The sequence below is a fragment of the Equus caballus genome, chromosome 22 (assembly GCF_041296265.1).
Source record: "Equus caballus isolate H_3958 breed thoroughbred chromosome 22, TB-T2T, whole genome shotgun sequence".
Lineage (NCBI taxonomy): Eukaryota > Metazoa > Chordata > Mammalia > Perissodactyla > Equidae > Equus > Equus caballus.
This window is the reverse complement of record NC_091705.1, coordinates 25261061-25283038: the sequence shown is the minus strand read 5'-3', so window position 1 is coordinate 25283038 and position 21978 is coordinate 25261061. Positions and strand designations below refer to the sequence as shown.

Below are 21978 nucleotides of genomic sequence, written 5' to 3'. Positions count from 1 at the left end.
AGACTACAGGAGTCACAGGCAAGTGTTTATTTTCCGCAGAGGGGCAGTCTACAGAGTTGGCTCCCACGCTCCCACTGGGACCCAGCCCGCCCTGGATGGCCACCGTCCAAGTCTTCACTGGGAGAGAGGAGAGTGGTCCGGGGTTCTACGAGGAGGCCGGGGTGACCACGAGGGCATCCTGGAATCGGAGGAGAGAAGTCATTTGGGGATTTTCCCTCCTGCCTTGTGGTTTATGCCCGTTGGTCTTCCACAAGGTGACCGCCGGCACTGGGGGTCATGATCCTGAACTCCCGCACACAGAACTCTGGGAAGGGTCAGAGGAGCAGGGTCTGCGTGTGAGCAGTGACGCTCTGCCTGGGTAGGGGCACAGGCAGAGCGCCTGCACGCAGAGAGCGGGATTGTGCAGGGCTGTTGTCCCCAAGCCCGGCTGACCCCCAAACTCCTCGAGAAGTTGTGTAGAATGCAGACTCCTGGGGGTCCCCTGGGACCCAGCAGCTAAAATGTTGACAACGGTCTGCCTTTTTTTTTTGAAACTGAGTGTTATACAAGGAACTTAATCTATTAGATTTCCCCCAAAGTTTTATTATAATTTCCAAACATACAGTACAGCTGAAAGAATTTACAGTGAACACTTGCATACCCACCGCCTAGATTCCGTTAACTTTTTAAACCACGCTTGCCTTATCTCCTGTCTATCCATTTATTCAGCCCTTTGACTCAATTTTAAAATATCATATTATAAAACTATAGAAAGGAAATCAATATGCTGATAGCCCAAAACAAATGAAGAGAGCAAAACAGGAAATTTGGAAACAGATCCAAAGAGTGAAATGATACCTTCCCAACACAAACTGCACGTGATGGATTTTGTTACGCAAGTTGATTTTAAAAAGAGGAAAGTTGCGAAATGCCCCCCAAGGAGAGCTACAAGAAATGAACCAAGCTCCAGCCATCCAGTTTTGTGGACGCCACTTGTCCATCCAACAGGAATCCAGTGCAGTACGAGTCTGAGATAAACTGCTTACGTTATAATGGGACTATTGTAATGTCGTCCATTAGTGCATGACTGTGTTTTCGGACATCTGCTGGGTCTTATGGATGAGGAAACTGGGCTCAGAGAGGCCAAAGGACCAGCCTGAGGTCCATGGCTAGAGAGAGGCAAGGCTGGGATTTGAACCAGCCCTCTGGTCCCTGAGTCTAGACTCTCAGCCTGTGTACCATCCACAGTACCGTTCTCATTATTCTCCATCACACCCAGCTGAATGGTGGACACAGTTTTTGAGGGTGGGCAGCTGATAATAAGTCAAATGTCAAGTTGCCTTTGAAGTTAGTTAACAAAACTTCCTACCCTCCCCCCAAATGTGACCCCATTGGGGGCATTTTTGAGACTTCCTTTCCTCTGTGGATTTCTCCAGAACTAAACAGCTCAGGGATTCAGTGGTACCAATCCACAGCTTTGGGGAAATCAGGAGTAATAAGAGTCAAAGGTTTGGTCCCAAGTCCTCCTTGGCCTTGGGTTGGACACCTTGACCATGGAAGGGTGGGCAGTCACCTGTGGATTTTCGTAATTGTTGACGAATACAAACTCCAAGAGGGCCGGGGTTTCGTCTGTTTTGTTCGCTGCTGTGATCACTGCCTGGCACACAGTAGGTGCTTAGTAAATGTCTGCTGGCTGGCTGACTGAGATGGCCTATCTCACCGTCATTGGCTCTTGCAGAGGTTGGGGCTCAAAGCAGGGGGTTCTCAGGACAGGTGCTGGGTGCCTGTCCCACTCTGCCACCTACTGGGAGTGTGACCTTGGAGATGGACTTGCCATCCTTGAGCCCCAGTTTGCCCATCTGTAAAATGGGGATTGTAACGGGATCTACCGCATAGGGTGGGTGTGAAGACTGTGCGAGATGCTGCCTATACCCCAGTGCCTGGTACAAAGTTACGGGCTGTTAATATTATTCATGATAATACTTGGGGGTAGGGGTGATGCAGCTACAGCTCCCCTCTCAGCAGCTGCCACGGAGAGTCATTTGCTCAGTAAGCATTTATTGAGCATCTACTGCATGCCAGGCCTTACTGAATGAATGAATGAATGAATGACAGGTAGGGTGGAAAAAGCTGGAGGTATATTGACCCCAGGCCAGGACAGTCGCACCCTTACACTTCCAGATGAGGAAGTGAGGCCCTGAGAGGAGAAAGGGACTTGCCCAAGGTCCCCCAGGAGTGACTTGCAGGGCCAGGATTGCAACGCAGGCCCCACCTCCCAGCCCAGGGCTCTCCCAGCGACTGTGCCCTTCCTGGGGCAGGACATGGCTCTACTCACATTGGTCAGAGAACATGAGGCTGCCTCGAATCCCAAGGCCTTCACCATTGACACTGGGATCCCAGAACTTAATTTGCCTGAAATAACAAATGTGGTCAGACACTGGTGGCCGGCGGTGGCATTGGGCAGCCACGGGCAGGCTCACAGTTCCGAGAGGAGGTTTGGGACCTGGCACGCCTGATTCAGACCATGCCTTCTGCCTCTGCTCACACATTCTCTGGCCCCAGCATCCCCCAGCCTCATCTCCCCACCCTTTGCCTCCAGCACGGCTTCTGGCTGACTCCTCACATCCTCTCACACTTCTGCTCCAGAGCCGTCAGGAGCTCCCATTATCCACAGCAGAGGGATCTATGTTTGACATTTCCCACTCAAATCAAATAAAGAAATGAAAAAGGCAGGGTTGGCCTAGGTTCCCAGTTCTCCCCACCCCCATGACCGGGGGCTTAATGAGAGTAATCCCACCTTTTCTCTTGGCTTCCACCCTAGTGACACAGATAACAATGCCAACATCAGCTGTGGCTAAGAAACGTTTAGCACCGACTGCCTGGCACCCCTTTCTGCTCCCTGAAAAGTCATCTTCTTTATGCCTCTGAGGAAGATACTCTTATTTCCCATTTTACAGATGGAGCAAGCAAGGCTCAGGATGACAGGGCCACTTGTCCAAGGCCAGGCAGCCAGCAGGAGGGGCGTCAGGACTTGAACCCAGGCCTACCTGAGGCACACAGAGTGTGCCGTGGTTGGCTCTTGATACTCTGTCTTCTCCTACTGTTGGCCTGTGAGGCCAGGCATTGCCTGATGATCGTGGCATGCCTGGGCTCCACCATGAGTAAAGGAGTGGGGCTGGGGTGTTGGAGATGGGAGAGGTCATTTCCAGTTGGGTGACTGGGAAGGCTTCCTGGACGAGATGGGATTTGAACTAGGCTCTGAGGCTGGATAGAAATTAATGCAAGGGGCCCCACATGGAGAGGAGGGCAGCAGAAGGAAAGCATTGCCCGCGAAGCCCTGGGGAGCATGGGGTCGGACGGTAAAGGACGCACCGTTTTCATTCGGCAGCAGGGCGGAGGTGAGCATCTCAGCGGTGATGTCTTTCAGAAGTTCAGGCTGTGAGAGAAAGAGCACCATCACCCTGACTGAATCTGGCGTCCTCCCAGCCATTCCATCTCGAGGGCACTTGGGGGAAGATGCTGGGTCCCAGGTCCCCTGCTGGTCAGAGCTGCGAGGGCTTCCAGGGGACTGGACAGGCTGAGGGCGGCACAAATTCAGCGGGCCCTGCGCCTGGGGGTGGGAGCTTGGGGTGCATTACAGGGTTGCCCCCACTGCCCCACACTCAGTGGCTCCACTGCTCTGCTCTGTTCTGTTCCAGTGCTCTGTTAGGCGCTCAGTGAACGCCTGAGCCAGGAGGCTGGACTTTTTGGCTGATAATGGGGAAGCCAGCAAACCCACCACGGGGCTGCCTGTGGGGGCCTCGTTCAAAGCAGGTCCTGAGCAATATATCTTTTCGAAATGGCCCATCCTGGGCTATCCTCCGTGTCTCCAGGGACCATCTGTTTATACTCACGTCGAACAGGCCAATGCCGGAGTTCATTAGGTGGATTCGATTGGCGCTGCAACAGAAGACGCCCATGAGAATGGCCCCTCAGAGCCCATTTGTTTATTCAGTCCACAACTATGATTTGGGCACCTACTGCCCCAGGCACGGTGCAGGCTCTGGAAATATGGCCGTGGACCAAATAAAATCTTTGCCTCATGGAGGTTACAATGTAGTGGGGTGGCAGGGCAGAGAGAGGAAACAAATAGTGGCTAAAAGAGCAGAAAAATCACCCCCAGGAGTGAGGACCAAGGTGAACTGGGGAGCTCAGGCTCCTTCTAAGGGGGCACCTTGTTCCCAGCTCAACTATTTGCTGCCAGGTAGGAATGCAGGCCCACGGTGGCTAGATATTCTGATTTTCATAAGTTGTCTACTAGCTTATATTAAAAAAACCTAACCCTATGCGGGCTGATCAAAACATATCTGCAGGCTCGATTGGTCCCAGGAGGCTCCAGTTTGCAGCCCCTGAACTCCCTCTGGGGCGGCAGGGGGAGAGTGGGGCAGGGGAGAAGGTGGGCAGGCAGCTGGAGCCCTGCGCTGCTGGCCTGGGCTCCATGGGGCCTCAGTGTCCGGGCATGACTGTAGCTGCCTCTATCTTGGAGGCATCCAGAATGGGCGCCCAAGTCCAAGAAGATGGTGCTGGGCAGGCCGTTCCCATGGTCGGGGTCAGCCTGCCCCATGGCTGCTGCAAGGCCGCCTCCCTTTCCTTCCCTTTCTCTCATTCAGTGCCCGACAGCGGGACAGTCCAGGAGGGGCCGCCTCCCTGCCCGTCCTGGAGCAGCCTTCACTGGAGGCCCACAGCCCAGAGGCTCGAAGCACCGGGCGTTTAAAGAAAAGCAACGGTCGTGAGGTGAGACTCGTTTTCATCCCCAGAATCTTCATAATGATTCACATGTTTACCTGATTTCATTAAGGTTGAGCACAAGTTGGTCACCTTTGGTGTAAAACTGCGCTTCCGAGCTGGCTTCCTGCAACAAGAGAAGCCCAGGCCCCTTTCTTTTAAGAATATGCTGCAAGAGTGGGGTGCAGGGTTCTGCAAGGAGGCTCTGGGGTCAAGTTGACACGTCTGAATCTCAGCTACTGGCTCTGTGCCCTTGGGAAAGGGCTGGACCTCTCTGGGCCTCACTCTCCTCATCTGTTAAATGGGACAGTACCTCCACCCTCTCCCCATTGACAGATGACCGCATAGGACTGTTGTGAGGAACGAGGATGAAGATGATGACGACAGCAGGCAATATGCATGGAGCCCTCACTGTGTGTCGGGCAGGGTTTTAAGAGCTTTATATGGTCATCTCCTTTGATCCTCACAACCTATGCAGTGGCTCCTATTATTACCCCATTGTAGAGGTGGGGAAACTGAGGGACAAAGATCAGTAAGCCTCTAGTAAATGTTAACCATTATTATCATGGGAAAGGTCAGAAGCTAAGCCAGGTCTCAAATGCGGGTGCCAAAGATAGACATCAACTTGGCCTGGGGCTGCAGTGAGCCTGAGGGCAGAGGGCCAGGCTCCAGCTCCAGGCCAGCTGCACGCAGAGAACAAAATTGTTGTGCAGGCTGCCCTGGGTGGCCTTTTGAAAAGAGCCTGCCAGTGGCCACAGAAGGGCCAGGTCACCAGGGAGTGGGGCTGGCCTAGCAGTCCACTCCCACTGCTGGTCCGGCGATAGGAGTATCCTTCAAAGCAGGAAGCCAGGGCATCGAGCATCCTGTAGTCTTGGGAGTGACACCCCTGAAATTGTGTGTGGACAACCCGCACAGCTGTACACGGTAACCCTGCTGTAAGGAGAGTGTCAACATGAGCCTCCTTCTGCCCACCAGGTGCCACCCAGACTCCTTGGTTAGGCACAGTTCTGGCACCCAGCCATGAACCCTGCCTCGTCTCTCTCTCCCCTTCGCTCTCAGTAGTGGATACAGTGGGTGCCCCGCTCAGACCCCCTCCATAGGATGGGGCATCCATTGCTCAGCTGCTGAGTGCTGCTGCTAACAGCTCACTGCTGTCCCTTCCCTGGAGAGCGGCCCTCACTACATGGAGCTGCCCTGCTGGGAGGTCAAGTTCCTCCTACCCCGGGGCTGTTGGTGGCCAATGACTGACTCAGAAGGTGGGTACACAAGGCCCAGCTAATAAGTCACAGGGTCAGAGTCGGGCCCCCAAAGCTCCTGATTCTTGGTTGAGAGCTCCCCCACTCCCTCTCTGCTGGGTGACAAGAGTGCTGGAAACGTTTAGCAAAGCAAGAGGGCTGGAGAGGAGTAGTGGACAGGAGGCTCCCCAGGATGCTCCTGGCATCTCAGACAACTGAACTCACGATGCCCAGGGTGAAGAAGGGGCGGCGGACTTCACTGGTGGCAAACACTTCCAGCACAATCAACTGGGCCACCTTGGCTCTGCCCTGGTCCAGAAGGAGCTCTGGGGTCTCCTGAGTTACGATCTTCACGATCTGTGTGGGTCCAAGCTGATCTGCAGCCTGGAAGGACATCACACCCATCTGTGGCCTCCCACATGCCTCACCATGGTTCACAGGCCCCGGGGGGCCCGACCTGCGCCCACCTTCCTGGGCTTCCTGCTACTTCTCTGCTCTCCAGCCAGACTGTCCTTCTCTCAGATCCTGGAAGGGATTGTTGCTGCCCTCTCTGTCTGGAATACCCTTCCCTCCAGGGAGGCCCTCTCTAGTCTTCCAGACTGTGTCCGGCGCCCCAGTAACACTCTCATAACCCCTAGAAGCTGCCCTGTTTTCACTACACTTGCAACCGAACTATTATCTGTGTGATTATTTGATACGGGTCAAACTGTTCTGTTGGACTGAAATCTCTGTGAGGACAGGGACCTGGTCTGTCAAAGTCACCAGTACTGGAAGGAAGGAGAGTGGGCCTACATGTATTTTATTCCCTAGAGGCCAGTGGAGAGACCCCAGCAAACGCCCATCAAGCTGCAGATGGGAACAGACCTACCTTTTCATTGATCACCTTAATGCTCGACTTTAGCCGGAGGGCCAGCTCAGGAAGCTGCGGATGAGAGGAGGCCAGAGCAGGTCAGCGGGCAGAGAGGCGAGACACACCTCCAGCAGCCCCACTGCTGGGAGCCCTGGAAAAGCTGGGTGGGCCTGGTGGTCCAGGCCACCTGTCTGTCACTGGTGGAAAACAGCCCTGTGTCAGCTGCTGTGGGGCATGGGGTCCCCGCTGGCCTGGACTTTCACTGTGGGTTGGTGGTGGTTGGGGTCTGTGGGCAGCTCTCTGCTCACAGAGGACATAGAGAAGTGACCCAGATCTTACTGTGCTCATGAAGGTGGTTGCTGGTGACCACTCCTCCTTTCTCATCACCCCGGCCCCCTACCCTGAGTTCTAATCCTCAAGAGCTTGGTCACCTGTTGTCTATCAGTTGACCTGAAGTCCTGATGCCCTCACATAACTTTGGGCCAACCCTTCCCTCTCTGTGCCTCAGTTTCCTCATCAGTCACCCTGGAGGAGTGGCACACTCTGGTTGACATGAGGTACTGCTTGCTGTGCTGTGTTGATAAGGATTCTAAGGCTGTGCTGGCATCTAGGCTCCGTGGAAAGGAGGGCCCTGATCAATTAGCGATGTCTGCCGTGGGCCCCATAGTGAAGGGCAGGGGCACAACTGCCATGCCTGGACCACTCAGTATCTGACGCCTTTGGCTTGACAGGACTGTACTTGATAGAGAAAGCAGGTGTATCAGGTTCCAGGGGGCAGAACTGGGACTGGGGATGGATGTCCCCAGGGAAATTTTCAGCTTTAGATGTCTATGTCAGAGGCAAGGTCTGTTAGAGGAGGGGGTGAGCTCTCCATTACTGGAGGTATTTAAACTGAGCCTGACAGGGGATTCCTGCTCAGGGGCTTAGGGGGTTCCTGTGCCCTGACTGATTCAGGATATTCCCATGATACAGCAGAGGTGGCCCCATCCTCTGTCCACGCTGAGGCTTACCACATAGTCCAACAGGACCATGAGTTCTTCCGGAGGGACCAAGGCAGCGACTGCAGCATTCACCACATCCTGCCTTATGGTGAGGCTGAAAGGTTCGCCTTCCAGGGTGGGCATCGTCAGGGAGACTGCAGACTCATTGAACCACTTGGTCACTTTTCCCTGTGAGTCCGACAACTTGGCCTAAGGAGACACAGAGCAGAGAGTTGGCTGGGAACTTTAACTCCACAACTTACCCAGTAACAACCTAGAAGGAAAAGACACCATTCAGTCTGTTTCCCTTTTTGCGTTTGCTGCCAGGAAGCTTAGCCTGGAATTCAACGCCTTGCCATAGGTGATGAGTTATCTCAGGTGCCAAGCAACATCTACTCCACCTGACCCCTGAGATAACCTCTGACTTTTTTAAGCCTAGATGTCTTATTTGGCATTTAGATTTCAACTTAGATACCACACAAACCCTTTGGATGAAGGGAAAACTCAAACTTGCAACAAAATGGATGGAAGTGTTTGATGCTGCAGTTTTCCAAGGGGTCCACGGAAGCTGGTCTGGGATTCTCGCTGCCCAGGTTGGCCTGGTCCCTCAGGGAGGCCAGCTCCAGTGAGGGTGCAGCCCCACAGTTTGCAGGGAGCTGAGTTACCAGGCTCCCGTGCAGTCTCATTTCATCCTCTCCTTGGTCACTATTATTATCTACATTCTACAGATGAGGAAACTGAGGCTCAGAAAGGTTGCCCAAAGCCACACAGCCAGGGAGCTGTGGAGCTGGGAGAGAACTTAGGTCTGCGTGATCCACAATGTCTTGAGTGATCTGTCTCGATCCTGGGCTCTTGGTTCAAGGTGACCAGATATTTGGGGATTGGCAAGGGGCTCGCCCAGGAGAAAGACCAAGAGCCCAGAGCACACACTCCGGCCCCTGCCTGGGAAAATCAGGGTGGCGGACAGATCATCGGGGTTGAGATCTGTGTGTGGCCCTTGGATTCCACCTGCCGCTTCCTCTGTCAGAATGGTTTACACGGCACACGTTCAGCCTGTGAGATTTTCTAAATCAGCCTGTGTGTCCTTACTGTGAGTGGCGTTTTCGCCCCTGAAACAGACCCATGGCGTCTGACCCTTGGCGCTCAGAGAAGGGCAGTGAGGTCCCCACTTTACCCTCGAGGTCCCATGACACTCACCTGCAGGTGGAGCTGGATGACATCATGCTTGATGGCAGGAGACAGAAGGTCAAACTGCAGGTGGTCAGAGCTGAGGGAAACGGGCACTGCTTGGGACAGGAGAAAGTTCTGTTAGGGCGGAGGGCAGTATCAGACAGGGCTGTTTGGGGGCTGCTTTCGACTGGGCTGCATCATTGCCCCGGGGGGTGGGGGATAAGTAGGGAGACGCAGGGGGAATGATGACACTGATGATGATCACGATGACATTCATGGAGCAGACGTGGAGTGCCAGGTACCGGGCTGAAGCTCTACATGTGTTAGCTCGTAACCCTCACAGTAACCTCAGGAGGTGGGTCTCATCATTACCCCAATTTCACAGATGCGGAAACCGAGGCTCAGGAAAGTGAAATGACTTGCTCCACGTCACACTGTGAAAGGATCTTAACCTCGTCGGTCCTACGCCGAAGTCATGGTTTGGAACAAACTGACCTGTTGCTTATAACTCTCCGCCTCCCCCATCAGACTGATTTGCAGCCCCACCTGGGCGGGGTCTGGGTCTGTCCATCACATCCCTTGCGGTGGCCTTGGCATTCCCTCCTCAGGCTCCAGGTGGCGGCAGCATCTCATCTGCCCGGCTGTTCTGCGGGGAACCCAGAAGTCCACTGAGGGGCCCATGGCCCCCAACACCTCCTCTCCCTCCCCAGAACTCCAGCCCTGCCCCTGGGGGACAGAGGAGCCAGATAGCCTTCCGTTTGACCCCAGTGGCCTTGGCTAGTCTCTTCTCGCCCCTGAAACTGTTTCCTCATCTTACAATGGGGGTAAAATAATAAAACCCGCCTCAGGTTGTGCAGGACTGGTGCCCAGTAAAGCGGCTCAGATCGGAATGACACCAGACTTGGAACTTGAAGAGTTGAGTTTAAGCTTTCTCCTGTCACTAATTTCCTCTGTGAACCTGGACAAATGACTTAATTTCCCTGAGCCTCCATTTCCTTCTCTGTGAAGTGGGTCGTGATCACGAGCTCTTGGAGCTGTCTGCAGAGTCAGCCAGTGTCCATGAGATACCCAGCCCAGCGGGGCTCCGCGGGGGCTCCATGCATATCGATTCCGTCTCCTCTGCCCCTCCTCTCCGTCGCCCTTTACATGAGCTTCTTCAGATCCCAAGAGGAGACAGTAGAATTGTCTTCTTCCCACCAATTCTCTCTGAGGAGTCCGAGCGCGGCAGAATTCCGAGGTGGGGGCAGAAGCCTGCGTCGTCCCATCTCTGCTACTCTTGGGGAGGGAGAAGTGACCTCCTTCCTGAGCACACATCTTGTCTCCTCCCTGGTTCCTTCTACAGTGCTGGCTGTATCATTCACTCATTCATTCATTCATTCATTCATCCACTCAGCACACACTTGTAAGCACTTCTCCATGCCCGGCAGAGCACCTGCTGTGTGCCTGGAACTTTCCCGTAATCTTTTCATCCTCGCTAACAATCTTGTGAGGTAGGGAGTTTAGGCCCATTTTACGGATGAGGGAACTGAGGATAAGGAAGTGGAGCTGGCTTTCCCAAAGTCACGGAGCGCGTCCATGGCAGAGTTTGCATTTGAGCTTGGGTTCAGCTGCTGCCCCCGCTGGCTCACATAGAAACCTGCACATAGTAGGCGCTCATGAAGCCACAGTCGTGAATTCCCGTCTGCTCCTCCAACCTGCTGCTCAGGACTGCCTGGGGAGGCCCGCCCTGGGCAGAGGCAGGGCCGGGGGGCCGGCTCAGCAGCAACGTAAAAGAGACGGGAGAGAGTGGTGCACTCACCCCTCACCAGGTGCAGGAGGTCCTCACGCATGTCCTCAAAGGCTGCCTCGATCACGGGACACAGCTGCAACAGCACAAACGCAGGGCCTCCATCAGCGAGGGGCCAGAACACAGCCCCACAGTGACCCGTGCCCAGCCCACCAGGCCTGAGTCCCGCCATTGTGCCCATGGCCAGCCAAGTTTTCATCCTTGGGGTTGAGGAGTCAGTGGTTCATCCCCCAGAGCCATCCCTACTGCTCAGAGCCCACCCTGGCCCCCAGTGTCACCTGGGACTTTTTGCAATGGTTTGTCCCTTGCCCTATGTCCAGGGTGTGCCCGGCTTGCCAGCTGCCCTTGACATCAGACTCCTTGTCTTGTTCATGAGATCCCGTGTTTTCCGTGAGAGGAAAATGGAGAATTCATTCCTTCATTCACTTACTCATTCAACAAATCGTTGCTGAGTTCTTTCTGCATGTTAGACTCTAGCACAGAAGCCAGCAAGACACACCCGGCCAGACTCACGGACTACCTCTTTGTGCCCATTGAGGGTTTCGAGCCCCAACACGTCCCTTTGCCCACTGAACTCTTCTCCCCTCAAAACTGCCAGCAGTTCTCAGCAGGGGAGGGTTTTGCTCCCCAGGAGACAGTTGGAAGTTTCTGGAGACAGAACTAAAAGTTGTCACAACTGGAGGGAGAGGGTGTGTTACTGGCATCTGGTGGGGAGAGGCCAGGGATGCTGCTAAACATCCCACAACGCACAGGACAGCACCCCTCAACAAAGAATTATCCCGCCCAAATGTCAGCAGTGCCGAGGGTGAGAAACGCTGGCCTAACCTAACTCTGGTCGCACCTGTTCTGCTTAAGGAGGGGCTTGCGCATTTGACTCACTTGCCCTTGGGGCCCAAGGGCCTCGTCCTCTGGTCTAGGCAGCCCATTTTCCAGGGCAGTGCTCTGAGACTTTGTCATTTTGTCTTGGGTACAATTTCCCTAGTGGAAGAACTTACTCTCAGGAAAGGACAATGCCCTTTGAGAAATGTTAACTTTTTCTCTGAAAACCCGTTCCCTGCTCCAGGCTGCTCTGCCACCCAGAACCCAGGGAGGGTGGAGGAGTTGGGCTCAGAGGCTCCCCGCATCCACTGCTGAGGGACCGCCTGCTCCCCGGGGGCAAGTCGTCCCTGGCCACCTCAGCACCTTCTCCCACAATTCCCCGTCCCTCACTTGCACCAGCGGGTCTCAGCTCTCCTGCACATCAGGATCTCCAGGGAGCTAGAACCCTGCGGGACACTAGGGCCTCACCCAGACCACTTACATAGGCGTCTCTGGGGTGTAGCCCAGATATCTGCGTTTTTAAAAGACTTCCCAGGAGGTTCTGATGCGCAGCTGGAGTTGGGACCCACATAATTGCACTGAAAGGGGCTTCAGCATTTTCTAGATGGGCTCCTGCCAGATTTAAACATGGGGCGCCTGTTCCCTTCATGCCAGATGAAATATTCATATGACCGTCATATCAAATCCAGTGAATCATGCTGGGAAACCATGATCATTAACGGAATGCCAGTTTTCTCATGTTGTTCAATATATTCGGCTTTTCACCCTTGAAAACAGATATTAGGCAAAGAACATTTTATAATCCCAAGTTCTTGCCATCTTTTCTAGTAGGAAATACATTTTTAGCTATTAAAGTATGATGCCAGTTAAACTATAATTTTGCTGGAGGCTGGGAAAAAATTTCCTGCTGGGCCCTACTTTAAGAATCTCCCACCATTAAATAGAAAAAGTGATTTGTTAAAAGGAAAAATACCTCACATAACAGAAGTCCAATTTTACAAAGTTACTTACTTTCAGATGCTATTATAAAGGCTCTCTAGAATGGCTTAGTAACGTATTAAACATGCTACAGTTATGACAATATTATGACTGTCGTACAATGGCATAGAAACTAGATATGACTTAAGGAATACCCAATAGTATTGATCCCAAGTGCAGCCACGTAAAAGTTTGCGTGCTTGTGGATGAGGATTGGAAGGCAAAATGCAAAAGGGAAAATAGCAGCCAAGTTACAGTGGACGAATTCCACGTACTTTCCCCCCAAAGTTGTTTTAGTTATCACATTGTCTTTTCAATTCAAAATAGTCTTAGTGTAATAAACTTATCAATTATCTGAGAAGGTGTTTTGAACCCCAGGAGGCCCACTGCTGTGACTGCATCTTGGAATTTACAGTGGGAATCAATGGTCAAAGTGGGTGAATCCAACTTAAAGAGTTTTAGTTCACCTGTGACATAGAAGGGCCTTGTGAAGTGAGACTGACTTGTGTTTACTGACTCAGAAAAATAAACCCAGCAGGACTTGGTGGGCGACAGACCCCTGAAGACCACAGATTGGTGCGAGACACTGACTGGTATGCTCAAACCAGCTTGTACCAGTTTGCAAGGGCCAATGGCTACCTTTTGGGGAATTTCTGAGCTGGGTGCTAAATCCAGACATTACTAAAAATTAAATTATGTAAACTTACAACTAAATTAATTATGCTAAAAGTAGAGTTAATGAAAACTCAAAACTTATTCGTTCCTAATTTTTGTTACATTTTCCTATTATCTATTGCTCTTGAGGATATTTATGTCTATCGCATCTGTATGGTGGAAATACCATAAAGTAGCGTGCTGCTACGCACTTCTTCCCAACTCTGCTCAATGGCATCATGCTAGTAGCTTGAACTGGCCGTGGAGGTTTATACCAGAGAAATCCTCAAATGCTACCAGCAGGGCTCCCTGCCCTCCAGAGTCAGCTGTTAACAATTTGTCAGCACATCGCTGATCAAGGTCTCCTGGTGGACTTCTGGCAGCTCCGTTACCTGGACCTCAATGATCCATTGCTGAAAGAATGATCCAGGCGCAGAAGTCCCCCCTCCAGGAGACACAGGTCCCTAAGCACCAGCTTGCAGTTCCACCCCAGGCCCGCGGGGGGAGCAATCTTTGCGGGCCAGAGGGGCCCTGACTCCACTCACCTGGCTTTTCACCAGCGTGGGCAGGGTTGGCAGCAGGAAGCTCATGACCTTGTCGGCTAAGGAGTTGACCAGGAAGGAGAAGCTTCCGGAGGGGAGAAGGGGAGAGAGATTAGGAAGGGTCAGAGATGGTCACCTCTCCCCCGTTTCACGGAAGGGGAGACAGAGTCCAGGGCAGGAAGGAACCTGCCCAAGGTCACACAACCTGTCAGAGACGGGCTGGGAGTAGAGTCTACACCCTGGGCCAGGTGTAGACGGTGGCAGCGTTCTCAGGGAGCAGGGGCTGGGCGTTGTCTCTAGAAGTTTGTGCCGCACACTGGGATGCTGGCAGCGGTGTTCTCCCCATGCTCCTGCTAAGGAGGAGGGGAAAGCACCTGCCGTGTGACCCGCCTGTGCTGAGTGCTTCACGGCTGTGGCCTGATCTGATCCTCTGCCTCTGCTCTGGACGGGGAGGCACAGGGAGGCGGCTTGCCCAGCGTCAACCAGACAGGACATGAAGGAGATGCGTCTGCCTGACCCCTAGGCATGTTTTTTCCCGTGGCCCCACCCAAGCTGGCCTGCGGTGCTTTGAGGGGCCCTAGGAAGCCCCTCTCCACGTCCTCTCCACGTTTAAATGTTTGCCCCACTTCCCCGCATGATGCCTGAAGTCCCACCATTATGACTTTCATCCTTGATGTCTTGAACTTTCTTTGGCATCACACATTCCCTGGAAGGAGCCCCAGATCAAGAGTCGAGAGGCCCTTTCTTTCTCTAGGCCTCAGTGTTCTCCATCTGTAAAATGGGTATGACCACCACCTGGCTTCCCTCCCAGGTGTGGAGGGAGCCCGGCAGGAGGTGCCGGCACTCACCGACGGAGCAGGCTGAGGCGCAGGCTCCCCGGACTGTTGGAGCAGTTGCGGAGGACGAGAGTGCCGCCCCTCTCGCTGGTCTCCACTCGGATGATGGCCTGGGCCTCCGTCTCCATGTGCATCTCCACAATACTCTTGACCAGGGGCCTGGGGGTGGAGGTGCCCGATGCCGTGAGCACCATCCCAGCGCCAGGCTGGAGCAAAGCTGGTGTCCATCTCTGTCTTCCAGCTCTCTCACCGTCCTTCTCAAGCTCCTTTGCTGGGTTCTCCTCATCTCCCCAATTTTTTTTATCCCAGGCTGTTTTTCACTCTTCTCCTGGTTTAAATCCTCTGCATTTTCCAACAGATTCCAAACTTATACCCTACTCCTTACTCAGGCGTCTCAAATTTAACGTGTACAAAACGGAACCGCGATCCTTCCCAAACGGCTCCTCTCACGGCCTTCCCCATCTCGGTAGCTGGCCACTCCGTCCTGCCAGCTGCACAGGCAAAAGCCTTGGCGTCAGCCTTGGCTCCCCAGTCTTTCTCTCTCTCCCCCCTCATTCAATCATCTTGAATCCTGTTGTCTTTACCTACCTCCAAACCAGAATCTGACCACTTCTCACCGCCTTCCTGCCCCTAAACCCTGGGCCGACCTGTCACTGTCTCCCCCTGAATTATTGCGGTGGTCTCTGGATGGCCTCCCTGCCTCCACTCTTGCCCCGTACACAGCAGCCAGATGGATTCTTTAAAAATGTTACATCATGTCATGTCCTTCCTCTACTGAAAACCCTCCATGGCTCCCACCCTACTTGGTAAAACCACTCCTCACCTTGGCCCACAAGGCCCTGTAAGATCTGGCCCTGGCTGCCTGCTGGCTTCACCTCCCACTTCTCTCCCCCTCCCCCCTGCTTTGCCATTCTTTGAACAAGGCAAGCTGACTCATGCCTCAGGGCCTTTGCACTTGCTATTCCCTCTGCTTGGAACTCTCTTTTCCAGATACCTCCATGGAGGAAAGGGAGGAATGAGTGGATGAACCTACCAGGCCCACTGTGCCTGACCAAGGGGACACTCACATGTTGAATCCAGCTGCCATGTCTAGGGGGACCTTGACCACCAGCTCCTGGCCGTCGGCTGAAGGTTGTATCTGCAGCTGGAGGATGTTGGCTGAGGTGACTTTCAGCCTGGATGGGATGCAGAGAGATGAGATTCACGCCTCATGCTCAATTATCACCCCCAAACCTGCTCTCCTCCATCTTTCCTGTCTCCCTGGTGCCCAGTCAGCAGCTGGACCCAAGTCCTGTCCACTGACTCCTCCCCAGCATGGTCTTTCCATCCCTCCCCTCCACTCCTGCTCACAGCACCCCTTGGCTCCCTCCACCCTACTTAGGAGAGGAATCCCTGCTCCTTGGGTTGACCTGTAAGACCCTCTGGGATCTGGCCCTGCTGACCTCTCAGTCCTCACCTTGGGGTTGGAGCTCCAGCCATCTGACCAACTCTCCCCCTCTCCCTTTGCCCAGGCTGGTCCCTCTGCCTGGAGCGCCATTGTCTTGTTGTCTCCTGGTGAGCATGGAGTCATTGGCTCACCTGTGACCTCCATCCACTAGGAAGTGTCACCTTATCTCTTCACCCTCCCACCCCAGGCGACCCTCATCTGGGGTCCCCCGTTAGGGTTCCTGTGTCAGTCTCTAATGGTTTGTTAACTCCTCTGGGAGCTTCTCAGGGAGGGACTTCGTTGCTCCGTTCCTCCCGGTCAGGCGCAGGGCTGACACTAGTTGATGCTTGTGGACTGATTGATTGAGCAGGCAAAGCGTGTCCTGGGCAGGGGTGTGGGGAAGGAGCCAGCTCCCAACGTGGTTCCGCTCCACCTACCAGATGATATACTTCATGAGGAAGGTCACCAGGCTGCCTAGAATGGGGTTGCCCCCGGCCGGCTTCTCCCGCATGGTGCTGAGCAGCGGCAGCCGCCAGAGGATGTCGACAGCATCGTGGTCCTTCAGCTTCTGTGTCAGCTCTGGAGGCAGAGCCCAGGGATTAGGGCCCAGCAGGTGGGGCAGGAAGGATGGCTTGGCAGGGGCTCAGGCTGGGAGGGGGCATCACTCAGGGCTACTCAGACTTGGGCAGAAGGCGAGGGTATGGATGGCTCCATCCTGACCATCCCCACTGTGTACCTGTGGCCTCTAGGATGATGGCCCAGATGGGTCATTTTCACGTGAGGACTGAGGCTGGGGCACTGGGGGGACCGTTCATGCCCCTGAGCATTGCGAGCATCGGGCTGGCTCATTGGCCAGTACACCCAGGACACGGACCTGCATCCCTCCCACCTGCCAGCGGCAAACACTTCCGGAGTCAAGAGGTGGAGGATCCATGAAGCCCTTTTGGGGACCGTTTTGCCACCAAAACACGCTTGCTAACAATATTCTGCATCCACATCCTATGGGCCCGTTGGCCAAAGAGCCTCAGGTGCTGAGCAGAGAGAGGTCGAAATAGGAGCCCTGGGGTCTGATCCCTTCGGGGCTTTTCTCCTGGCAGCCAGACCCCATTTGGCTTGTGTGCAAAGCAGGTCAGAAGCCTGGAGAGGTGATGCTCCGAAACAGCCTTCAGCCACTGACTGATGGGAACTGGTCATAAACACCCAGCTCTCCGAGCTCTCGGGCAGGATGACTCAGATGTGTGTGCCCCGCTGTGCCCAGAGTCCCTGTGTGTTTTTACTTCTCAGCAACAAAGCCACACTTTTTGCCTGCCTCTTGACAATGACACTGGGCCCTGTCAATAGTCCTCCTTGGCCAGCTGGCACAGTGTTAAGCTGTGTCACTAGAGGCTCTGGAAGGACAGGAAGGAGGAAGGAGCTTGCCCTCCTGGCCCTGGGGTGCTCCTGTCCCCAGGCTGCTGTGGTGTCACTGCCCAGGGCTGCGTGCTCTGCAGCTCTCCTGAGGGCAGCTTGTGACTCCTGCGGGCACCCAGCTCCCCCAGGCAGCTTCACAGAGAGCTTCCCAGGGAGCCGACGGCAGCCCCTTTCCTCGGGGCAGCTTCCCAGAGAAGCCGGTCAGCGCCCTGGCAGGCAGTTCTCCCGCTAGCCTCAGCCCGCCCCCTGTGGGCCAGCTCTGACCTGGGACGGCTCAGGGCGTTTCTCCACCATCAGTGGGCTTCAACCACACTCTCCCCCTGAGGCTGGGGAGGGTTCTGCCCTCCAGCTTTCTTCTGTCCTTGGATTAGACCCCATCCCCCATCCCTAGGGTATCCTTTGGACCCTTTTTCCCTTCTCAGCCAATTCCCCATTACTCCATCTCCTGCTCATAATTCTTTGTACAAACTTATCTGTTGGGCTTACTGTGTGGGTCCTGCCTCCTGACGACCCCAACTCACTCATCGCCCAGACTTCCAGCTCCCGGTGGCACGTGGCTTGCTCTCACCTGCCTTGCTTCCCACTCTCCTGCAGGGTTTCCTGGAGTCACTTCCTAAGCCACCCCCTTGTCCACAGCTCCTCAACGCAGATTCTGCTGCTGGGGAAACCTAACCCACGGCTGCTCATCTCCAGGCTGCTTCTGCCTGAAGTTCCCTGTGCTTGTGATTCGCAGCATGGGCCCAGGGCACCCCTGCCTCTTTGCTCCCCGTCCCTGCTCAGGGATCCCTCCTCTGGGGGCAGCGCCTGTGTGGCCCTACAGGACCGGGCCCTGCCCCTGCCCATCCAGCCCAGGCCTGGCCCACTGCATGCAGAGGACTGGTCTCTGAGTGCTTTACATGGACCTCCAGGGCCGACTGATTGTCATCCTCCCGGGGGACAACGTTCTGGAGCAGAGGTTCTCAACTGAGGCGATTCCATGCCCTAGGAGACATTTGACAACGTCTGGAGACATTTCTGGTTCTCAAGACTGGGCAAAAGGATGGTGCTAAACATCCTAGAAGGCACAGGACAGCCCCTGCCCACTGCAGAGCTATTTGACCCACAGGGTCAGAACCGCTGGGGTAGAGAAGCCCAGCCTTAGAGTTCACAAAAGCTTTTGTCACTTCCTATCCTATTGGATGATCCCAACAACTGGTGATGCAGCCCCTCTTATTTGTTTCCAGAGGAGGAAACCGAGGTTCGGGGAGTTGTCCAGGGCCACAGAGCTGGAGGGCGGCAGAGCTGCGCCTGGGCTGCAGACCACCAGAGTCCTAGCTGAGGGTCTGCGCTCCGGGACTGCTTGCACACTGGGTCCCCCTCTGAGGGGGTGTGCTGGCGGTGGGCTTAGACAACAGCAGTAGAGGGACAGCTGCACCGTCGCACGCAGCGCCACACATCCCTTCTGCAGGCCACGGAAGCTCACAGTGGCTGGGTTTGGAATCATGGAATTTAAGAAGGGATCTTGGAATTGTGGACTCTTGAGACCATAGACACCCCCAACCTTTATAACTCCTCCACTCGAGTCTCACTGTGGACCTGGGAACCCAGCTGTGCCTTGCATACCCCCAGCGATGGGGAACTCCCTCCTTCCTTTGGAGGGCTGCTCCACCTGCCTCTTGCCTTATGGTGCTGAGGACTGGGTGACCAAGACTTACTTCCTTCAATGACTTCTGGGCTGAGGCTGAGAACCGCAGCGGGGCTGAGGGTGGCTCGGACCAAGGTGGCTGCCAGCAAACCACAGAGGGCGAAGGTCCACGGACCGGCCATCTTCCTGGGGTCAGTAGTAGCAGGTGGCAGGCATCGGAACCTGGGGTGAGCACAGAGGGCCCTGTTGGACAGCACAGAGGCCAAGGGCAGGCCCACCACGCCTGGTGACGTGGGGCACGGAGTCCAGGAGAGGCTGTCTGTTGAAGTGGTTAGGAGAATGGGCTCTGGAGCCCAACTCTTTGGGTCTGTGTCCTGCCTCTCCTGCCAGGTGCTCTTTGTGTGGCCTTAGACAATCAGCTTAACCTCTCTGTGCCTCAGTTTTCTCATCTGGCAAGTGGGCATAATGAAGTAGTGCCCTTCGTCATGGCGTTTGGACGTAAACCCTCCCTGGCCCAACCTCGGCCAACCTCACCTCCTGCTTATTCCCCTCTTGCTCTCTGAAGTCCCCGTCATTCCGACCTGCCTGAGGTTTCCAGAACCCACCTGTTCCCTCCTGTGTCTGTGCCTTTGTGCCTGCTCTTCCTGCTTCCTGTAATGCTTTTCCCCTTCCTTATCTGCCTGCTGAACTCCTATTCGCCCTCAGGACTCTGCCCACATGTCCCTTGTCTGAAAGCTCTCCCTCTCCTTCCGCCTGAGACCCTGGACGGCACTTGGAGAGATGTTGCCCTGGGCCGGGGGTGTGCCCAGGACAGGAAGTTTGGTGGCAGGAGGGATATGAGAATTCAGGTGTAGGACGGCTGTTTGCTTAATCTGCAATCCTAAGAGGCCTGAAGAGGGAGCAGGCGGCTGTCTGGAGGCAGGGAGAGAAAGGCAGAGAGAGGGAGAGGCCTGGGCATCTGCTGGGAGGGGAGCTGGGCTGTTCTGGCCCCTGGCTGCTCTGTCCTCTACCACTTGCTGTGTGATCTCAGACAAGTGACTTACTCTCTCTGAGTCTCAGTTTCTCAGCTTTAAAATAAGGAGTAGTAACAATACTTAATCACAGGGCTCTTGGGAGGATTAAGTGAGACAGTCCGTTTGTGGCCCCGCGAGCCACAGGCGCTCAATGACTATCAGCTGTTATTACAATTATGGCAGCTCTTACTGCTGATGCTGGGCCAGAAGGAACTACCTTGCAGTCAAAGCCGGAGACAGAGCTGACGCCGGGCACTTGGCTCTTTTGTCCAGGGAGCCCCCGCCCCCACTCCATAGTCTTTTTCTTTCAAACACCTTGACTCTGTTTTCCCTCCGTCATCTTCACCCACCACTCTGTCCTCTGCTCAGAGGTGCTCAGGGAACCAGGAGGACGGTGGCGTCCCCTCCTGTGGGAAGGCGTCTCCTCCCCGAGTCCAAGCACCGTGCACACACCCACCACATGGGATCTCACCTCCTGGCCTTTGCTTATGCTGTTCCCTATGCATGGGATGCCTTTCTCTCTTCCTTTGTCCAGCCAACTCTTACTCAGCTTCTCAAAAGATATGTCGCTTCCTCCAGGAAGCCTCCTCTGACTGCCCTCCACCACCATGACCCTGGGCTTTCCTTGAGCACAGCATGTGCCACATTCGTCCACATGGGGAGCTCCTCCAGGGCCACGACTGTCTGATGCTTGTCCCCAGAGTCACCTGAGCACAGGGCTGGCGCAGGGCAGTTGGCGAGTGCAGAGTGGGATCTTCTCATCGAGATGAGGTCAGAGAAAGACTCAACTGGTCCGAGTCCTTCGTTACCACCCTTTGGTCTTGTGGGCGAGGGAGCTGGGCACCTCTCTACCCGCCGGCTCTGACCCTCAAGAGGGTCCTACTGGACCCAGGGACCTCACCCTGGGGCCAAGCCTCCCTCCTGCTCCTGACGGGACCCCAGTTGGTGTCTCCAGCCCAGAACCTCCCTGGAGACTAGGCCTTAGCCCCTTCCCCGCGCTTTCACCTGGACACGCTGGAGTCCTCGGCCGCTCCTCTCCCACCTGGACAGCGGGTCTGGAAGTCGTCTTATGTCCTGCACACACTGACCGGGCAGCCACCCTCTGCACTTGGGCCGAGGTCTCCAAGGTAAATATTTGTGGCTTCCAGTGAACCACAGCCCTGTCCGGAGGCAGCCTTGGGGCTCCAGCTTCCTGAGGTTGGAGAAAGGAGGGTCTGGCTGACTTGAGAGGTGGGCGGGGTGCAGGGCATGTGTCAGGGGAGCTGGACCAGACACGGTGAGGCCTGTACAAGGGGCTCCCTGCCTTCTGGACAGTCACTCCCAAGGGGTCAACGATGAGAACAGTAGCAGTGACGATGCGTTAACGCCTAGGATGTGGCAGGTGCTACCCCAGGCTTTACATCAGTCCTGTCGGTGGAGCCTCGTTCTCACCAGGGTCAGCGCTGTTATCCCAGCTTTGCGGGAGGAACTAGCCTCACACAGTCAGCCAGCGGCAGAGCCAGGATTCAAACAAGACCTCTGACTTCAAAACCCATCTAGGGGTGACTCCACAGCTTGCTGGACACAGGGGGCTTCTGGGGACAGACTGGGTTCAAGTCCTTGCTCCACCATGTCCATGTTGTGTGACCTGGGGCACGTTCCCTAACCTCTCTGAGTCTCAGTTTTTCATCTGTGAAATGGGAATGATGGTTGCACCTACCTCCTATGGTGCTGAGAGGAACATAGTGGATATGGCTTAGAGCATGGGTCTTGGCACAAAGTAAGTACTGGAAAACGTGAGTAGTTGTTGCTGTTACTGCATATAATAGGACAAGCCTTTGTTGAGAGGTTATCATCATAGGTTAGTCCAAATGATTAACTTGGAGGAAGGCAGGAATTGCCTGCTCACCCCTTATTCCTAAATACATCCAAG

At 54.8% G+C, this 21978-nt stretch overlaps 1 protein-coding gene across 2 annotated transcripts; it reads right to left on the bottom strand.

The window, feature by feature from the left end:
* Positions 1 to 12: 12 nt before the first annotated feature.
* Positions 13 to 21414, bottom strand: LOC106782421 (BPI fold-containing family B member 1). Of its 2 annotated transcripts, none has more exons than XM_023626363.2 (16): positions 21072 to 21414; positions 19124 to 19275; positions 16457 to 16598; positions 15661 to 15768; positions 14606 to 14752; positions 13761 to 13842; positions 10777 to 10840; positions 9006 to 9091; positions 7839 to 8018; positions 6847 to 6900; positions 6204 to 6362; positions 4803 to 4870; positions 3873 to 3918; positions 3352 to 3415; positions 2315 to 2391; positions 13 to 178 (listed from the first exon to the last, which is right to left on the bottom strand). In XM_023626363.2, the coding sequence occupies exons 2-16, from the start codon at positions 19233 to 19235 to the stop codon at positions 146 to 148; spliced, it is 1422 nt and encodes a 473-aa protein (XP_023482131.2). In that variant the 5' UTR covers positions 19236 to 19275; positions 21072 to 21414; the 3' UTR covers positions 13 to 145. The 2 variants fall into 2 exon arrangements, with proteins under 2 accessions (XP_023482131.2, XP_023482130.2); XM_023626362.2 differs by having other exon boundaries at positions 9006 to 9094; positions 21072 to 21260.
* Between the last annotated feature and the right edge of the window lie 564 nt (positions 21415 to 21978).